The following is a 20,470-nucleotide window of genomic DNA, read 5'->3' as shown; positions in this document are numbered from 1 at the left end:
AGGAGAAGGAGTCTCATTGTGCTGTATGCAGAGAAGGCAGGAATTCCAGGAGGGGAAAGGTTCCCTTTGAAGCACATGGCACGAAGAGCTTCCCAGTGACCATGGCAACAGCTCAGTGGGTTCCCAGCCTGAGAACCAAGTTACTACAGCCATGCCTCAAAAACAAAAAAAGTCTGAAAGAAGGAAAGAGAGAGGGGGAGGTGGGGTCGGGGGTGTGGGGGAGAGAAGCTGGAGCAGAATTAGCCTGGCAGAAACTGAGCGGCTCCCTGGTAGGCAAATCCAGCCAATAATGCTGGTCGGGTTCACGGGGTTTCCTTTTCATTTCCAAAGCTTTCTTCTTCCTCTGTCATTCCCCTTCTAGCCCTATTCAGGAGCTCATGAGATCAGTAAAACCCAGGCCTTTGCTTTGCCTGCATGCAGCATTGCCTCAAACAGGGCTGCACTGTGATCAAAGGCAATGTTAAATCACAGCTGCCACACACACCCCTTTCCCAATCAGGGTCCAGTTTTCACGGGCCCTCTAACAGGAGATACATTTTTTTAAACTCTTTCATTTCCATTATACCATATAAATCTGACTAAGAAGGATGAGCAATTAAAAAATCTATATGGAAATAGACACATTAAATTCCGTACAACTACCAAACCCATTTAGCACATGGATAAACAACTGGAGTGCACCTTCTGAAAACACAGACCAGGGTTTTACTAAAAACAAAACAAAAAAAACCCAAACCAAAACAAAACAAAAAACCCCCAAACCCAAAACACCCCAAATCAAAAAAGACCACAACAACTAAAAACAACAAGAAGAATAAAACCATACATCTTTGTACCAGATTTGTGTGTCATGGAATTTAGGTCTACAAACAGCTTTTAAGTAGTCTCTACATTCTGCTTCGCAATATTCCAAACTTTCCACAATATCATATCTATTTTCTTTCTTTTCCTTTACTATCAAACTATAAAAAACTTCATAATTTATTCCTTCATATATGCATGCATTCCACCATACAGACATAAGCAATAACCTTTTTGCTTCTACTACGATGTTACTCAACACAAATGTTCACCTGTTTTAGTGAAACGAGTTTAAATTGGCTCCCTTAAAACAGGACTTACAAGTTCTTTTATGGTTTGAATTAGTCTGAGCTTTTAAACATATTCATTTATGATAGGCTTAAGCTGACAAGGTTATCCATTCCTTATGTACGTAAGAAAGATGGACAAAGTAATTGTCAGCTGAGCCAGGATAACTCTCCATGTGTATCCTCTTAGTTCATAGCAAAGATGAGGATACCCAAACTAGCTTTCTCAGTGAAAAGTGTCCAAATGAAACAGAATTGCCCACATGTGCCATAAGCTGGAAAGGGAAGTGCATACACAGACAACTGCCCTGGCAGAGTCTTTTTATTTTGCCCTAAATTGTTCAGGCAGACTTTCAATTATGCCCATGACAGTTTTAAAAGAAAGCAACTTCTCTCACCTTCCTGGCGCCAACTTTATTCCTACTGTCAAATCAACAGGTCAAATTGATCCAGCCACATCACTTCCCCAACATACAAGATTTGGCTTTCATTTCACAGAATGGCTTCTAATGGAATTAAGATCTAAGAATAAGATACTAGAAGATCCCAGTGGCAATTCCACCATTAGGAAATAAACGGGAACTGAAAAGGGGAGATCTATCTGCTTCCAGCAGTAGGTATAATTGATCACACAGTCAGACTTCACTAGAAAAAGCAGAATTCCTGTGGTCTAGAAGTTCAAATGCCCTATACACTCAATTTTATGCACTCTACTACATCTTTTAAGAAGGTAAGGATATTCTTATTCAGTTAAGTCTTACTGTTGCCCACCTGAGCCATTCATGCAGATGTCTGTCTAACAAGGGGTTGCTTTGCCATTTATCTCACTTGCATAATAATGGATACCAGCAATACCAGCAAAGCTGAAATGCAACACTTCATATATCTAAGAGGCCAGTATGTTTCTGAAATGTTGCATCAGCTCTGCGTCTTGTAACATCCACATTATCTCCACAATAGTTGTTGCAGCTGGGCAGGCCTACTGTACAGAATTTTGGAATAGCAAGCACTTACCACAACTCTACTGAAAGGTAAACAGAGTATTTGTCTGGAAGATCAAATAGTGCAGGACAAGCCACCTTGGGGGCAGGATATATCAAATTAAATGAGGAGCAAACAATAGGCTTGCACTCCTTGATTTTTTCCTCCTTTTCTAAATGGAAGAAGTTCCTTTTCCCTTCCCTGTCCAAGGCCACCCCTCCCCCATTTTCTTTTCTTTTCCTTTCCTTTCTCTTTTCCTCTCCCCTTTCCTTCCCTTGCCTTTTAATTCCATTTTTCCTCGTCCCTCCCCTCCTTCCCCCTCTTCCCTCCCTTGTCCTCCTCTCCTCTCCCTCACCCCCTCCCTTTCCCTTTCTGTTTCCCTCTCCCTTTCATGTTTTCTTTTAAGTCAAACAGCTGCCAAATCCTAAAAACAACCAGAAGAAAACACATATGCATATGCAGCAGGTTTGATACTTACCCAGGCAAAACAGTTTACAGGCCAAACTGAATACTCATGTAGCCATTTGCACCAAACTGCATGAAAACTGAACTTTTCAGAGACCCAGACAATCACAATGCAATTTGTTCCCACTGGTAAGATAACCAGGCTGACTTAATTGACAGACTTGCAAGAAGCTCATGGCTGATGCTCCTGCTGCTATCTGCACTCAACAATATTTCAAGAATTCTGAGAAGTCCTTCTAAATCAGGACATAACTTGAGCATAGGGAGGACTGAGCAGAAGGGTTGCAGAGAAAAGATGGAGAGGAGAAACTACAGCAGCAAGCATGAAATAGGGAACAAATATTTCAGGAAGAGAAAGATAAATGGGGACATGAAAATACAGAACGTGGAGCTGCATTACAGTTACTGAGAAGCAAGTATTGCCAAGAACCTTAGCCAGTCTTTTTTCACCTGTTACAATCACTGCCCATACACTGACACACAGGGAACATCATTGTGCCTGGACTCTCTGGGCACACGCTGTGCAGGATGCAGGAGTCACATCACCATCATTATGCATCCAAGCAGATGCTACAGAGCTCCTGAAGCAAAGGCAGGGTCTGCTGTTCAGCAGGCCAAGCTTCAGGAAGCTCAGGTCAGCAGATACTGAGGCGTACTCATTCTGGAGATCAATGTGGCTTCAGGGACATGGGGAGTATAGAGGACATGGTGGGATTTGGGTACATAGCAGTGGGTCAGGCAAGCAATGTCACTGTCAGAAAATATTTATAACATTGTTTGTTAACTTTCTTCATCCATTTCACACACCTACTTCCTCACATGCTTTTCAAGAACCTGACAGACGGGACTGAACAGATTCCTTCCTTAAATGGCTTTCCCCAAGACTCAACTCACTCCTGGAGTTTACTTATGGATTACTATGCATCTTTCAGTACGCAGTCTTCTCTAATTCCTATCCTCACCAGATCTTATCCTCAGATTTTATTCTCCTAAGAGCAAAGAAGCATGAGCTGGAATTTCTATGAAACAAAAAACAGTATTCCAAGTCAGAAAAAAAAGTTGTATTATGCTGAAATTCAACAGAAAGGGCAGTCACTTCTTAGAGAGATGTTTCTCACCATGTACCACAAGCTAAACCTGCACCAAATTTTAGACAAGCAGATGTTTTCCCATTTCCTTTGAAATGCGGGGCTTTTAAAAGTTTTGTTTATAAATACACAGCCACAAGTTTTACCTACAAAATGTCAACCTAGGATTTTATTTTCTGCCTGATATACTGCATTTTTACTGCTCACCTGAAGTCACCAACACTATCCTACCAAAGTCTCAGCAACTTGAGCCAGCTGGATTTTAGGATGAACCCCAGAGATTTTATACATTTTCAACTACTCAGTTACTGGTAGAACTTGTGGTCTATGCTCTTTCACACACTTCCAACTACTCTAGACTTCAAATGTCAACATACAATAACCCAAATCCTCAAAAATTCTAAGCTGAGAACAAAAAAAAGGACAGCTTTCTGCTTTCCCTTTTAACATATCTGGCAGCAGTAATGATACCTTACTGACTTCACCTCATAAAACAAAGGGAAATGTTTTGCAAAGAGTTTAGATTCCAGAGGCTGTATTCCACAAGGAGATTCCAGCAAGATGAAAATTTTTATTTCTTTGACCAATATAATAAGATTCACTTGTTATTAGAGATATCTATCCTGCAATTAAAACAAAGAAATCTCTTCCAGGGTTGAGGACTCCTCTTCCCCAAAAAAAGGAAATTAATATATGTCTTCTGAGAAAATTGTACCTAAGGAAAACCAATAAAATGCTTTCATTTTGACTGCTTTTGATAAGAAGCTTCCTTTGATCGAGTTAGAGCCATTCACCCTATTTCTACTCCAATACTGCTTCTGCCGAACAGCCATTTTTGCAGAAGTCTTTGTTAGGTTCCTACAGAGCTCAAAAAGGGAATGTGTGCACTCAGCTCCCCATCACCATCTCTATCAACTGAGTTATGAATTATCTTTCCCTGAAGCATCTAGTGTGAAAATAGGCAAAACGGGCATATTTCATGGAGTAATGGGAGTTTTCTCTTGTTTTATTTCTTGCTGATTTTTCTCAGAAAGGAACTAACCCTTCCAAGAAACAGTTACATGCAGCATTTACCCCAAACTACCCCCTTACCTTTCCTAAGACAGTGAGGCATGGCTTAGGCTCCAACTCTGGCTGTTCCAGTTTCACCACTCCTACCCAGCCATATTCATATAGGTCTTCCTCGTCATTGCTATTACACAGTCCAAGTGGATGCATCTGAAATAGAACCAGAAAGAAACCTTTAGCCAATCAGCAGAGTTCAAAAAACAAACGAACAGATTGCTTTTGAATACCTTAGTTTATAACAAACACACTTTTATTTATTAAGGTACACCAGAAAAAACAAAACATAAAGCTGCATATATGAAGAATTCGGTACATTTCTGAAGCATGCGATGAGTACAAAATCTTGGAACGTTATGTGAGCTCATTGTCATCTTGCTTATGAAAAATCATTTAAGGCTCACAATTAAATGTCTTTATAAGTCCTTTTCTCAGATATAAAATAATTAAATACAAAACTCCACTTTGTATTGCAAACCACCTTTCCTTGTAAACTGACAGAAATAATACAAACTGTTTTGCAGAGTCACTCATAAAAGCTTTACACATCATAAGATCCAGAACCAATGTTTGAGAGGCATTATCACTTTTTTTTTTTTAATATTTGCACAATTTTAACTGTCTGTCACCCTTTGGAACATGTAGTCCAAAGTAAGGTACAAGAAACTTCCTAACTATTGTGGAACAGTCTCTAGTTTTTTCTGAACCCAAATGAGGGGGACATATCATGAAGTGAGAAACATCAGTCTCCTTTTAGATATTTAGGTTTCTTACACAAGGCAACAATACATATTTGCTTTAAGTTCAGATATTCAATCTCCTCCTCCTTCCAAGACTATGTAGTTACTCTTATTTTATTATGGCAAGGAGCTTCCTATGAATTGATTTTTTTAACTTTCTTTGTCTTTTCCAAGTTTGCTGTCCTTCATTAGGATAATATTTTTGTATATAAACTAGGGTGTGAAACATTTAACTCCTTACACTATTTACTATGTTCTCCTTGTTCTCTTTTTCCCCTCAACTAAAATCTCAGATTTTTCACAGACCCTTGCTTAAGAGTTGCCCAGGCTTTAACATGTATGCAGAAAAAGTTCTTGGCAAAAGAAGTCTGTACTTTATCCAGCTTCATGCCTTTCCTTAAATCTCACCTTTGCCAAACTAGCTGAAGAATACCGCAAAGTGGTATCAACACTATGACAATTTTGTCTTCTGGTAGCTGATTATAATAGGAGAAGATTATACTCCTCAATAATTTACATATATATATAACTCACTAATCCATACAGCGTAGCACCATGCAATGGTCACTAATCCTGCCATCTCTTCCGTGTCACCAGCTGGTCATTTTGTCCTTTCCTCTCATGTCTTGTACCTTGACTTTCATTTTGTAAGTGATTCAATACAGAGAGCGCTATTTATATTATCTTGTGGGGCCCTGACTTTCTGAATAACTTCAGTGATTACTGTGAAATATGGGAAACATGATGGTGATCTGACACAATACAGAGGTTTTCCTACCACTCATTATTTTTCAAGATTCATCACCAATCCACCTGTAATTTGAGAAAAAAACAGGCCACCACAGTACTAGGCAGACAGAGTAGAATCCTCTGCCCAACTCTTAATTCATACTCCCTCTTTTTTTGTTATGAGTTACTATTCTGCACTACTGAACTGTCTACAGTCTCACATGGATGAGCAGTTCAAGTTACTCTGTTTAAAAGCCTGGGACAGGTACTATCACTGGAAGATGAACCACTCCTTAAACTCAGCATCCAATTCAGCACAGACATAAAAACAGGGAAGGGAATCAGGCAGAGAGTGCTCTCTCCAAAATTGCCAGGGCATATATTCCAACATAATTAACCCCAAAAGGAGTCCATGGGATCCTTTAAGTAAACACAAAGCTTTAATCTACATTAAGTACCTAAAGAAACAGAGAACCATTCCCTTGATGTAATTCCCTTGACGTACGCTGTATCAATTAAGCTTTGAAACCATAACCCATATCTAAGATGTTTCTAGTTCAAAATCCTTGAAATGTGCTCGGGCACTTTCCATATGCCTGAAAGGGCAAAACTGAAACCACAACTCAGGTGCTTTTATCCAAGGTTACAAAATCTGTATACGTTGCTGAGGGTTTAAAATAACTTCAAAAAGAGCCGCACGAATTTTAAGTGGGTTAGTATTACAGAGCAGCCAAACAGTAAACCAGTAGAGGAGAAACATTTTACTCTGTAACTCTATCAACTCAAAAACATCCTGAAGATTAAAAGAAAACTTCCACTCTTTTGTCTTTTTTTTTTCTGTCTGCCAAACCACCATATGAACAGCTCAGGATCTTTCTATACGCTGTCATGAGATGAAAAGTCTTGGTCTTTTTTTTCCCAACCATACAAAAAATACTGTCTCTATCCACTTTAGTCCAGAAAACATCTTGGAAGAAGGCCAAGAGGAACAGAAAATTCTTTCCGCAGCCACTTTCCTCCGGAATACTGTTATTCCGTAACAGCTTCCAAGTGTGAATAGCCCTTTAGATCATAGCCACCAAGTACATTCTGCAGTTACGTCCCTGGAAATCAGGATAAGCCCAAAGTTGAAAGAGCCTCCTCTCTTCCTTTTACAAAGCCTGTGCTTCCTTACCTTTAAAAAGAAATTGGTGATTTTGTCCCCTTCTCAATGACAGTACTGGCCAACACCCTGTCTCCAACAACAATGCCTCAAACACCTGAGAAGAGAGCCTTCCTATTTAGAGGCAAAAAAGCTGCAAATTATACACAAGTCTAAAGACAGTTAAATATTTGCTTTGATACACAGGGCATGTATTCTTTGTGGCACAGAGCTCCCGGGCATTTAGCAAAATCAAAGTTGTGTTTCTGAACACTCCTGTCTTCTTCAAAAACCTAGGTGGCCTGGAAAAGGACCTATGCATGGTTTAGTAGACAAAAATCATAAGCCTGGCAGAAGCAGAGCCCTCAAAACTCAAATAACCTCCGTACTTCTATCAAGAACTGACAAATCAAACAAAAAGCTTTGCTAGACCTTTGGGGTGCCAAAGCTAACAATTCCTTATGACTTTAGACTTTATTAAATAGAAAAAAAACAAAAAAAAGCTTTTCAACCATGATACGAATATTAACTTGATGCATTTTGGGAGGAGAAGGGCAAGGCACAGGATTTAGCACTCCAAAATATTTATCAGCAAACTAGTGTTTATAGGGCTCAGGTGAGCTTCGTGGTTAGACCCCCATGGAAAGAGTGTAACTGTCCAGAATAAATTCTCTTCCCTGTAATAAGAGGCACGACCAGAAGAAACAAACATGAGAAGCAGTCAGAGAGGAAGATGAGGAAACATAACCCCTATTTTCAAAAAGGGAAAAAAGGAAGACCCAGGGAACTACAGGCCAGTCAGTCTCACCTCTGTGCTCAGCAAGATCATGGAGGAGATCATCCTGGAAACTATGATAAGGCACATGGAAAACAGAGAGGTGACTGGCAACAGCCAGCATGGCTTCACTAAGGGCAAATTGTGCCTGACAAATTTAGTGGCCTTCTATGATGGGGTTACAGCATTGGTGGATAAGGGAAGAGTGACCGACATCACCCACCTGGACTTGTGCAAAGCATTTGATACTGTCTCACACAACACCCTTGTCTCTAAAACGGAGACACGTGGATTTGATGGGTGGACCACTCGGTGGATAAGGAATTGGCTGGACGGTCGCACTCAAAGAGTTGCGGTCAACAGCTTGGTGTCCGGGTAGAGACCACTGACGAGTGGTGTCCCTCAGGGGTCCGTATTGCAACCAGTATTATTTAACGTCTTTGTCAGGGACATGACCAGTGGGATTGAGTGCATCCTCAGCAAGTTTCCGGATGACACCAAGCTGAGTGGGGTGGCTGATACTCTAGAGGGAAGGGATGCCATCCAGAAGGACCTTGACAGGCTGGAGAGGTGGGCCTGTGAGAACCTCATGAAGTTCAACAAGGCCAAGTGCAAGGTCCTGGACCTGGGTCAGGGCATCCCAAACATGGATACAGGCTGGGTGATGAGTGGATTGAGAGCAGCCCTGCAGAGAAGGACTTGGGGGTACTGCTGGATGAAAAACTGAATATGAGCTGCAAGCGTGCACTCGCAGCCCAGAAAGCCAACCGTATCCTGGGCTGCATCAAAAGAAGCGTGGCCAGCAGGTTGAGGGAGGTGATTCTCCCCCTCTACTCCACTCTCCTGCGACCCACCTGGAGTACTGTGTCCAGCTCTGGGGCCCCCAGCATAAGAAGGACATGGAGCAGGTCCAGAGGAGGGCCACGAAGATGATCAGGGGGCTGGAGCCCCTCCCATATGAGGACAGGCTGAGAGAGTTGGGGCTGTTCAGCCTGGAAAAGAGAAGGCTCTGGGGAGACCTTAGAGCAGCCTTCCAGTGACTAAAGGGGGCCTACAGGAAAGATGGGGAGGGACTCTTTATCAAGGAGTGTAGTGACAGGATGAGGGGTAACAGTTTTAAACTGAAAGACAGCAGATTTAGACTGGAAATTCTTTACTGTGAAGGTGGTGAGACACTGGAACAGGTTGTAGATGCCCTCTCCCTGGAAGCGTTCAAGGTCAGGTTGCATGGGGCTTTAAGTAACCTGATCTAGTGGAAGGTGTCCCTGCCCATGGCAGGGGGGTTGGAACTAGATGATCTTTAAGTTCCCTTCCAACCCAAACCATTCTATGATTGTATGATTCTATGAGTGGCAGCAAAAATACAGAGCAATCATGGGCACAGTAAGGTACCAACCAGACTATCGTTCCTGTAAGTCTCATTCCAGCTTCATATCATACACCAAGAGCAGAGTTTTGCTGAAATGAAGACTGCCACATCATTTGATTCCTGCCTCCAGCAGACCATAAGCCAGCAGAAGCTGCTGAGGCTGAAATTACTGGATCATTTTGACTCTAGCTTCAACCCAAATGGAATAATAAGACCCCTAAAAAGGCACTCATCTCTTTCTGATAAACCACTATCCACATTCATTGTCCCTATGGTCCTCCATGATAGGACTGCAGGACTCTGTCTCCTGTTGTATGAAAAAAATTATATGCAGCTTCCAATATCATAAAGGATTGCCACTCCTGTAGTGTAGCTTTGCAGAGCTCCTACCTTCCAATAAGAAGAAGGTAGGAACAGACAGCATATCCAGTATGTTCTCCCTTTCAGCAGAGGTATATGTTGTCCAAAGACTAGAGGAAAACTCATCTCACTTTACCAGATCAGCCAAGAAATAAGACTGAGAAACTGCATGTATTAAGAATGATTCAGAGAGCATCATGTGCTTACAGCTGCTTTGGACAAAATACAGATTACAATATTAGCTACTATCATCTGAGGCATGTGTATCATGCAGTAGGTACCAAGCACTAAATTTGAAATCCAGAGACTGAATTTTGGAACACACAGTAAAACCAAAACCAGTATGTGTAACTAAATGAGCTGTCTCTTTGAAAAGCCGCACAAGACTTCAAATAGAACGTGGAATATGAAGCTGGACTAGAGAACAGGTAAGAACTGTATGAGATCTGAGAAATATCAATTATTTTTCTGGCAAGAGGCGACTTCTGCTCAGCATTTACTGACCACTATACAGCATTCTGAAACTCCTTTTCCAAATACCAATAGCCCTGCCTCTTGAACCTAGTCCAAAAAACTACGTTTTCTAGAAAGTTTCTGAACTCTGTCCTGATGCAAGAACCTAAAAAAAGAATCCCTGGCAAGTTTGTCAATGAAGGGAAAAAAATTAAGAAGGAACTCATCTCCTGCGTAGGAGTCCTTGTACAGGACTCATGTCATTCACACAGCTCTATTCACCCTGAGGGAAAGAAATTTTCAAATTCTTATCCAAACCCAGAAACTGAACCCACTTAGAACACAGACTTTTACTCACAAACTATTGCAAGGCTGTACTATGAACTAGTTACTAGAAGAAAGCTGTGCTCTGGCTAGCAAACAAAAACAAACAGCTGTCACAGAAGAATTCTCCTCCAACACAGCCATGCTGGCTACTACCATTGCTGTGCAAGGACAAACGTGACCACAGCAAGTGGATTCCATTTCGTAGTCCAACAACCCAGGCACAGAATGTCTACCTTACATTTCCTACCAATGCATAGAAGACTGCAGAAGGGAGAAGACCGAAATTTATTAAACCACCACACAATGGCAAAATAATCTTGCACATGAGAAACCTCAAACCCAAATGCAAAACCCAGTGTAAGCAGTAAGCAAAACTAATAGGGTGCCGCAGGCTCTGTGCTGGCAAATGTAGACAACTTCCTAGGTACATCCGCAGGCTACAAACTCCCAAGGATTTTGTTGCATCACACTGGAATCTCACCAGAGTAATTAACGAAACAAATTATGTTATGCCAGCAGTACTCCCTCAAAGTCTTTATGTTTCAGGAAGGGACAATTGACAAAAACATTGCACTGTTCAACTAAAAACATGTGCACTGCAAAGCCGAACTCTTCCTAGACTATTTGTTCCCAGGAATCTGAAGATCTACAGGACCAACACAAATACTCAGCTAACAGATAAGTCAGACACATTAGTCATCAGCTCTGTGTAACCATTAACACATCGAGGGAACTCATATTCGAGTACCCAGTGTCAGCTCTTTTAATAAAATGGCATTATGAAGTTAATGACAGGTGGTACAATCTACCAATTTACTAATCTTATCATGACTGGAACTTGGGAGCATGACCTCTGTCCCCACCCTCCAGCACCTCTTCCTCTGGGCTGCCCGTGGATTTCTGTGACAGAACTCTTCTCATCTTCTCTCTGGGTGCTCTCATCTGTTCACATTGTTCAGATTTCAGGTTTTTAATGCAGATCATTTAAACCTCCACTCAAACCAGCTTCTCCATCAACCTTGTCCTGATGTCATGCCTCATGGTTAAATTACCAATGGAAATCTGATCACCTTCCTCAAAATTCTGTCCCTACCCCACCTGCCAAGAGAAAAGATTCAATTCCACCACCTCAAAAAAACATTTGGGTTTTTGCGTAACATTTTTACAACACTTCCAAAAATCCCTTATTGTGTTTGTTTCCACAGGGAATATACATCTCTTCTTTATGCTTCAACCCATCAATTTCCATATTACCTACTGCAACTTTCTTCTCCCTGAACACACCAAGCCCTATAGTAACCTTTCTGACCAGCATTGTTAGAACCACGTTTGTGGTGCCTCACTCTGAGCATGCAATTTCCACCCACGAATCTCTTTTCTGCATAAATTTCTCTCTGGTTTCACATCCCAGCCAACAGCATTTCATTCACACTTCATATGGAGACTCCAATGGCTAACAGGAAAGCCAACTTCAGTGGTCCATTCATAGGGTTGGGGTTATTTTTCAATTCACACTACAATTAAGGATCCCAAAGGGCCTAAAAAAAAAAAAGGACAAAGGGTACATTCACACCATGTGAAGATCACAAGTGAGCTTCAACTTTCATGCCACTAAATCCACATGGTCTGTCATGCCACCAAATATTTATTGGCTTGGGTGTGGAAGCAGGACAGTCATGTTGACACACATCAGGGTGATCCCATTATATTGCTTTGGGGTCTGTGCTAGTTTGGATAAAACCAGGCTGGCATTTCTGTGTCTTGCATAGTTCCAGTAGTTTGCAGAGAGACAGAGCATGTCAACACTGTGAACAGATTCTCTAATTTCAGTTCCACTGAAAACGAAACAACACAACCCTAACAGATCCCAACTCTTCCCCTTTCCTGTGAAGACATCAGTTCTAATAAATACAAGCCAGGTCTGGATAACAAGACCTGAACAGTCTTTAAAACTTCAAATAACATGCTTTTGAGACTCAGCATTACCTTCCCAAACTTTCTTCTGGTTGAATTCTTCATTATAAATTCAATTCTTTAAATCCCACAAGCCACAAAACATTGTTCTTTCTCCTCCACCCTTTGGGCAATAAACAGCTAAAAGATTGCCCATGTTACATGCATGCCGTCACTGAGCAGCTGTGTAGCTTTAGCCATGACCTCTGGTCCTGCGATATGGCAGTATGGAAACATAGTAAGGCACATACAAAGTTTAGAATGTGTGCTCTGGTCACAGCAACATGAGATCAGTAATAATCAAATTAAATAAGAACCTCTTCACTAAAATTACCTATTTATTCTTCCCATTCTTAGTTAAATTTTAGTCTTCCTCCCAACTGAGCTGCCAACGTCTCTCTCTGTGCTTAATCCCCTGAAAAATAATAAGAGATACAAGGTGTAGATATTTTTCATTCATTTTTGGGTTTTGACCCTGTATTTGAGGTTGACCTGGTTTTTTTTTTTTAAAAACAAAGCATCTCTCAAGATTTGGTAAGTCTATACCTATTCACCGTTTGCTTATTCTCATTGTTCCATTGAGCATATCACAAAAGGCAGTCATATCTACTCACGCGCAATGTGCACCACCAGAATATGTGGCTGATTTTTATTGGTAATTCAGCACACAATGAATAAACGTAGCTCTGTGAAGCCAGGTAAAGATTTACATATATGTCAGAGGGCCCTAAGTAACCCTGCATCGATCTAGAACTTCAGTTGGTAACACTGCCATAAGGACTTTCATACTTTCTGTGGCAGAGGATTAATGTCCAGAGAAGCATTACATATAGTTCCCAGTTCATGAAACAAAGGCCAGGGTACCAAAGCATTCTTTTCCAAAAAATGGAAGTAAAACTTCCTCATGGCCATGAAGGAGTACGTGCTATAAAATTCTGAAGTATATGCTAGCAGAACCAGGCTCGATATTGCCTGTCCAAACTAAAGTTACATCCCAGCGTGGTAAGCATCTCTATTCCTTTAAGGCTCTCTCTTGCCTCTGACATACCAGCACATTTTGAAATACAAAATTGAAGTATTTTCCCCTTTAGTTAGTTATGTGTTTGACAGAAAGATTTGGATAACCCAGGTATAACAAAATCTCATGGTTTGCAACAGTAACCAGAAATGACACTGCTGCAGGGGCAGGGATTGGGTGAGGGACTGACGTTACCCTTAGCACCCACATCCCATCCTCTGGGCAACTACCATCCCTCCAAGCATACAGAACCAATTTACTTACAGAAGTGAATATTTGCCGGGCAGGAGAAGAAAGGGCAAAAGTAACGAAAGAGAAATTTTAAAATGGCTCACAGATCCATGCCAGGAGCAGAGAAGAGTGGAATATACTTTTGTAGTGGCAAAGTTAATACAAATTCTAGACCACCTAAGACCACAAAATAACACAGAAGGGCTCTGGGGATCTACCCCTGTCCTAAAGACCATAAAAGAGAGGATGAAAAGGCAGGCATGGTAGGTTTTTGTCTGCATTCTCAAATAGAAAACCATGTTATGTTTAAGGTGCATATCAGAAGCGTCAACCCAGTAGCACAATTCTGAAAAAACATGTATTTAAGATACAGAAAAAATCAAGAGTCAACACCAAAGCCAGTAAGACATGGGCTGCAATGACAGAAAACTTTCTGTCCACAAAAACACTCCACCACATCAAGCCAGAGGTAGTTGGTGGATTCTGCTCGGATTCCACAGGCTTACATTGCAGTAGTCTCGGTAGATCATGACAGACAGAATATATTGTAATTTTCCAAAACAGGGACATCAACCAAAAGTGCCACATGAGCTAGTGAATTTAAGTATTCAAGCTTAAAACACTGGTGTTACTTCTACTGATTAGGTATCTAGATGTGGCAAAACACCACCCACTGGGGCAGACAGTGCTTACAACAGGACTGATGCAGTGCAAGTGCCTGTCACATTCGCATCTCTGGTTTACAAGTGAATTAATCCTGATTCTCAGACAAAGCAGTGGTTTTCTTACTCTCCATCTTGGGGAGATGTTTGTGCAATAAACACCAATAGGAACAGCTGTCTGACTAGACTTCACTGCACGGCTAGATAAGTGTTAGGAAGATGGTACTGTGGCATGAGGACTTAGGCCACTGAAATGAACAGAAGATCAAAAATAAAACCCATGCCGAAATAGTAAGAATTTTTTCCAGCATGAAATTCCAGAAAACAACATCTAGAACTGGAATAACAGTGGGGAATTTTAATGTTTGAATGGAGATTTTCAGCTTGATAGAAAGTGGTGGTTTTGTTTGGTTTAACATGAAAAAAAATGCAGCTCTAGCAATTAACTGCACCTTACCCATTGGACATGATTCTGTAGCAGGTTCTCCAGTAGGCAGAAGATGCACACAGTGCATTAGTGTGCTAGGAAAAGAGGAAATTGAGACCTTGCTCAAGGGTCTGTATGGGCTATACTTAAGCACTCCCTGAAATACGTACCAAAGTTACAAGTCAAAAGTTACAATTTTCAAATAGAAACAGCAGCTCTGACCCCTCCTCTACCAACATCATTTGACTATCAAAGCCCACTTTCGTCCTTACCAACAAGCAATCCATTTGTTTGCTTATTCTGTTTTAAAGCCGAAGAAATTCTATGGAGATCAACATACTACTTTAATAAAAGATTAGAAAGGAGCTGAGTAGAGGAGAGAGTCATTTCCCAGGGGGCCTTTCCATATACCAGGAGACTTTAAAAGGTTATAAGGACCCCCGACTCCTATCTTGCCAATAGCCTGTTTCCTTGGTTAGCTCATTTGAAAAGTCAAGCTCTGCCAAGCTCACTAGTAAAGTTGAGCTCCAGTTGGGAAGTCGAGCTCTGCAAAATGCCAAGTTTAGTGCCAGTTCCAAGTGTCAATCTTGCTGTAAGAAATTATTAAAAATCCCTCTCTTCCAGTTTAAACACTTCCCTGTCCCCTCACATGCAAGACGTCAGAGAATCCCCACCCCTGCACCATCCATAGGTGGCTATGGTGTGACAGATAGGGACAGCATGGCAACACAGGTAACATGCTCCTTCTCATCAAGGGAGAAATTGCTACAGAGAAAGGGGACAGCACCTCCTCTGAACTCCTGCAGCAGATATGTGCTGGAGGCACCACTTTACAAATCAAGACAAAGTTGAAAGAAAAGTGAAGATACACTGACTTTTTCAAAAAAGCTGGGTAAGCACCTCTCCATCCTACATTCATGTTGAGCCCCAAACGTGTCTTTGCTGAAGCACCTCGGCTACAGAAGTCTTGCTTTGCCCTTTAGAAGAGAAAGCCAAGGGTCTGGGGCATGGGGGCCAGGATGTGACACAGGTTAAGGCCTCTTCCCACTTTAAAGCCTAAGTAGATCACAGGACACAAAAGGGTAAGGCTGAATGAAAATATCTAGACAAAAATTCAGGCCCAGGGAGGATCCAGGGTGTCTCTGGGTCACAGGTGTGTTTCACTTTAGGCACACTAAACAAAAGATATCATGGACAAACTACAAAGGCAACAATAAAACTATTTTCTATGAGGGGGGAAATTATCAGTAGTTTCAAACAGTTGCAGTAAAAAGCAAATTAAAAAAACTACACTGAACAAGCAGTTAAAAAGTTAAATTAAAGTACTAGAGGATGCAGACTGCCTGATTCAGAGACAATCCAGTATTTTGTTGCTAGAATGTCCAGAAGTTGGATGGAAAGGAGAGATGGAAAAAGGGGTACGCTCCCAAAGATGAATACAGAAATATTGCTAGGAAATGCAGAGATTTAGTTAGGAAAGTATTAAGTTCTGCTGGAGCTCAAACTGGCAACAGACATCAAGACTAATAAGTATATTAACAGCAAGAAGAATTACAAGCAATATATGTCTGGTACTGAATGGGGATGACACAAAGCAATAACAAAGCAAGCAACAAACAGCTAATAGTAAAGGAGGGTCAAGTTAGAGATCATCAATGCAAACTAGATGTATAGGTGTCTATGGGATCTGAGAGGATGCATCCAGGTGTCCTATGAGAGTAGGTTGTCATAATTGCAGAGCCATTCTCTATTAATTATCATTACCATTAAAGGTCATGGAGATCAGGGGAAGCCACGTGATGACTGGAAAAGGGCAAATACTACGCTTATCTGCAAAAATGCAAAAAAGACAGATCTGGGAAACCCCAGAGCAGTCAGACTTACTTCAGTGCCAGAGAAAATTATGGAACAGATCCTTATGGAAGCTATTTCCAGGTACACGAAGGACAAGACGGTGACTGAAAAAGCCAGTTTAGATTTACCAAGGATAAATCATGCTTGACCAATCTCAATACCTTTTCTGATGAAGCAGCTTGCTCCGTGGATGCGAGAAGAGCTGTGGATGTCATCTATCTTGATTTTAGCGAAGCATTTGACATTGGTCTCTTTCAACATCCTTGCTGGTAAGATGTTAAGGTATCGACTAGACAGCTGGACCACAAGATGGTGGAAAACTGGCTAAACTGGCTGACAGTCTGCAGTTAATGCAAAGAGTGGTGGTTAATGGCTCAAAGTTGAAGTGGCAGCTGGTCACAGGTGGAGCTCCTCTGGAGTCAATACTAGGTCTGATACTACTATTCAATATCATTATAAACAACCCAGAAGAGAGGACCGAATCCACTCTCAGTGAAGTTTGCAGATGACAACAAACTGGGAGGAGTGGTAGATATGCCAGGAGGAAGGGCTACAAGACATAGTCACTGTGGCAGGCTGGAAGACTGGGCCACCAAGAATTGCATTGGGTTTAATGAAGATTAATTTGAAGTTCTACATGTGGAACAGAGTAATACTGAGCAGCAGTACAGGCTGCATATGGTCTGACTGGCTGCATATGGTCTGACTGGCTGCAGTGTAGCTCTGCTTGAAAAAGACACAGGGCTTCTGATGGACAGCAAACTGAATGTGAGTCAACAGCTGAGGCTGCACCTGAAGCAGATGTATAGCCAGCAGATCAAGGAATGTGATTATTCCATTGTACTTGGCACTCGTTAGACCACACCTGCAATAATGTGTCCAGTTTTGGTTGGAGAAGGTCCAGCAAAAGGCCACCGAGATGATAAAAAGGTTGGAGAACTTGACATATGGAAAAGGTTGAAAGAATTCCATTCATTCAGCCTAGAGAAGTGAAGGTTTGGGGAGATCTAATCAGTCTTACAGGTAGCTATAGAGAAGACAGAGGTAGTCTTTTCATGAGGGCGTGTGATGACCAGACAAAAAGCAACAGGCACAAGGATACTTCAGGGAAAATTCTGTTTGGACATATGGAAACAATTCTTCACCATAAGAACAATTAAACAGTGGAACATGTTGCCCTGAGAAGTGCTGGAACAACCCCCACTGGAAATATTCAAGATTTGGCTTGACAAGGCCATGGATAACAAGGATGCTAAGGATGTACTTTCAATTGAAAGCTGGATCAGATGATCTCCAGATATCCCTTCGAGCCTAGACTTTTCTATCGTTCTTTGATTCTAAGTTCCATCTTCCAAATCAAGGTAAAAATAATTTGCAAAAGCTACAGACTTGCCATGCTGCAATTTCAGGCAATTGTCAGGTACCTAAAACAGTTCAATACACATATCCCATTAGACATGCAACTGTTTTATGAATAAGCATCCCATTAAATAAAATTTTATTTGTATTAAAGTTGGACTTGTTGGACTACCAGACTAAACAGCATATAGAAGGAAAACTCAGTAGGGTAAAAATTTCCAGTTTTCTGCAGAGCTTCAATCCTCATTCACTGTCAATGGAAAGGAGTAAATAAAGAATCATGAAAGTGGCAGGGGTAGGAATGAGACTGAGTAAGAAAGTTTTAAATATTAAATTCAGCTTCAACAATAACCAAATTGTAAAGGCAGATGAAAGAAAATCTTGGAGAACAGAATTGCCACTATCTGGTGTCTGCACCTTCCTCCAAGCTGGCTGGTGTTAGCCAAATTCAGACCACATACTGGACTGCAAACCAACTGCCCAATTCTGTACAGCTGTCCACATGTATTGCAGGTGGCGGGTGGGAGAACAGTAGGCTTGGTTCATCCACACTACTGATAGAGCTGTCACAATGAACTGAAATAACATACACTCAGATTTGGAAAGTTATCAGCATAGCTTACTTCCACAGGACACATACAAGAACTCTGGAATGAAAGTGATACAGATTTCAAGTTTCCTTGGAAGATTCTGCTCTAGATTTTACCTTTCACTGGAGTGATAATCTTTCCTTAGCATCAACAGCATATTACTGTATTGGGTATGATACTGCTAAGACAGCTTCTTTCTGCCCCTAACAGAACAGCTCATCTCTGCTCTAATTTTCCTTACCTACAGTCTTGGATGTACAAGATGTGTGTTTAAGATTGCCAGCAATTATTCATCAGCATCAAAAATGCTTCTGATAGCCCAATAGCAAGGTCTAACCCTAACAGAATCAGACACATCAGTAAAGGCAAATATATACACACTCTGGAATACTGGCTTGCCAAAAAACACAGACTTTATCAAACTGTATGGAAAACAATTGCCTGAGCAAACAAAGTTATGACAATGTATTCATTTGTTCCTATTCCTACAGAACTAGACCTTTTCTGAAGAAGACCCTTCTTCTGAATCAAATTGCCCCAAATTACTTGGTTTTACATAACATTTCTTGTTTAGTACTTGGCTCTAATCTGAATCTTTCAGTGCCCTCAGGTGAGGAATCTGTGGGATATCATGTATGTAGTGATGCTTGAAGAAATGAAGTGAGAACGGCAAGTTACCAGTTTCCCACTCAAAAAACATTAGAAAACAAGTGAAGGATGTTAAGTGAGATGTATTTTCACTATAGCAGTGCAGGTCTGAACAAAGCTATTGATTCTTCCACTCGTAAGTGACAACTAACCAAAGGGAAAGAAAAGAAAAAAAAAGAAAACAACAACAACAACAACAACAAACAAAACACAGAGTATTAGCTCATATGCAGTGAGAAACATGGAAAATTCCTGTCAGAGCAATGATGAGAGCTCAGCTCATCACATACACTGCCTTGCACCAAGACAGCCTAGAAACTGGCCCAGTCCTGTGCAATAAAGTCTGTGCTTTGTCCCAGCAGGAACTACAGATTTGATAGCTCTATGACATGGAACAATTACCCATGCATTCATTAACTCCACTGAAAAATACCTAACTTGTCCGTTGTCTCTCAAGCCTACTTTCCACCAGCATCAGAACACAGAAAGAATGGAGGAATTTGGAATTTACCCAATGGAGCCCAAATCACATAAGATGATCACCTAAAGGAAGAAAATCCAGAGCTCACTAACAGAACTGCTTCTGTCTTCAGTCTACTTCAGTGACAAGATCAAACCTAACTGAGCATTTGCTACATACTGCCGTTACTTAAAAAAGTCTCCACTTTATTCACATGAGAAGAAATTTAACTGCGACAAGGAACAGAGCACAGGGCCAAAAAGTGGCACTGGGTAGAGAGGAAAAAAGTAGTAATCTAGAGAGGTTTCCATCAGGGCACAAAGTAAGCCTTTTTACAGCAAAGGCAAGGCACCTGGCTAACACCCTCTAGTGAGAACAGTGACTGGCCTAATTGCATAAAGTGTTCCAGTAGAGCTTATATATTAAAATAATCAAGACCCAGAAAACTGCAAGACAGTCAAGTTAGTGTTAGCAACACTTATTTTTTGCATTTCCTCTGAAATTTTACCTTCTTACCTATTAAAAGAGAAACAGCTTCTTAAGGACTACAAAAATCACTCTGCACTCATTCTCCAGGATAGACTTGAGTCATCTCAGCTGACAGAGATTTCCCACTGATTGTTGCCACTGCTGTGATTTTCATCTTCAACATAATGCAGCTACCAATACAACTCCATCACCACAAGA

At 41.1% G+C, this 20,470-nt stretch overlaps 1 protein-coding gene across 2 annotated transcripts in view; it reads right to left on the bottom strand.

Annotated features, from left to right (window-relative positions):
- Positions 1 to 20,470, bottom strand: part of ZNRF3 (zinc and ring finger 3) — a 95,048-nt gene that overhangs the window by 30,887 nt on the left and 43,691 nt on the right. For both annotated transcript variants that reach the window (XM_082325457.1, XM_082325458.1), the window contains exon 2: positions 4,715 to 4,840. In XM_082325457.1, coding sequence (XP_082181583.1) covers positions 4,715 to 4,840 — 126 coding nt within the window. The remainder of the gene's footprint in view (positions 1 to 4,714; positions 4,841 to 20,470) is intronic.

Source organism: Platalea leucorodia, assembly GCF_965183815.1.
Source record: "Platalea leucorodia genome assembly, chromosome: 12".
Classification (NCBI taxonomy): Eukaryota; Metazoa; Chordata; class Aves; order Pelecaniformes; family Threskiornithidae; genus Platalea; species Platalea leucorodia.
The sequence above is the reverse complement of the archived record's forward strand: the minus strand, read 5'-3'. Positions and strand labels throughout refer to the sequence as shown.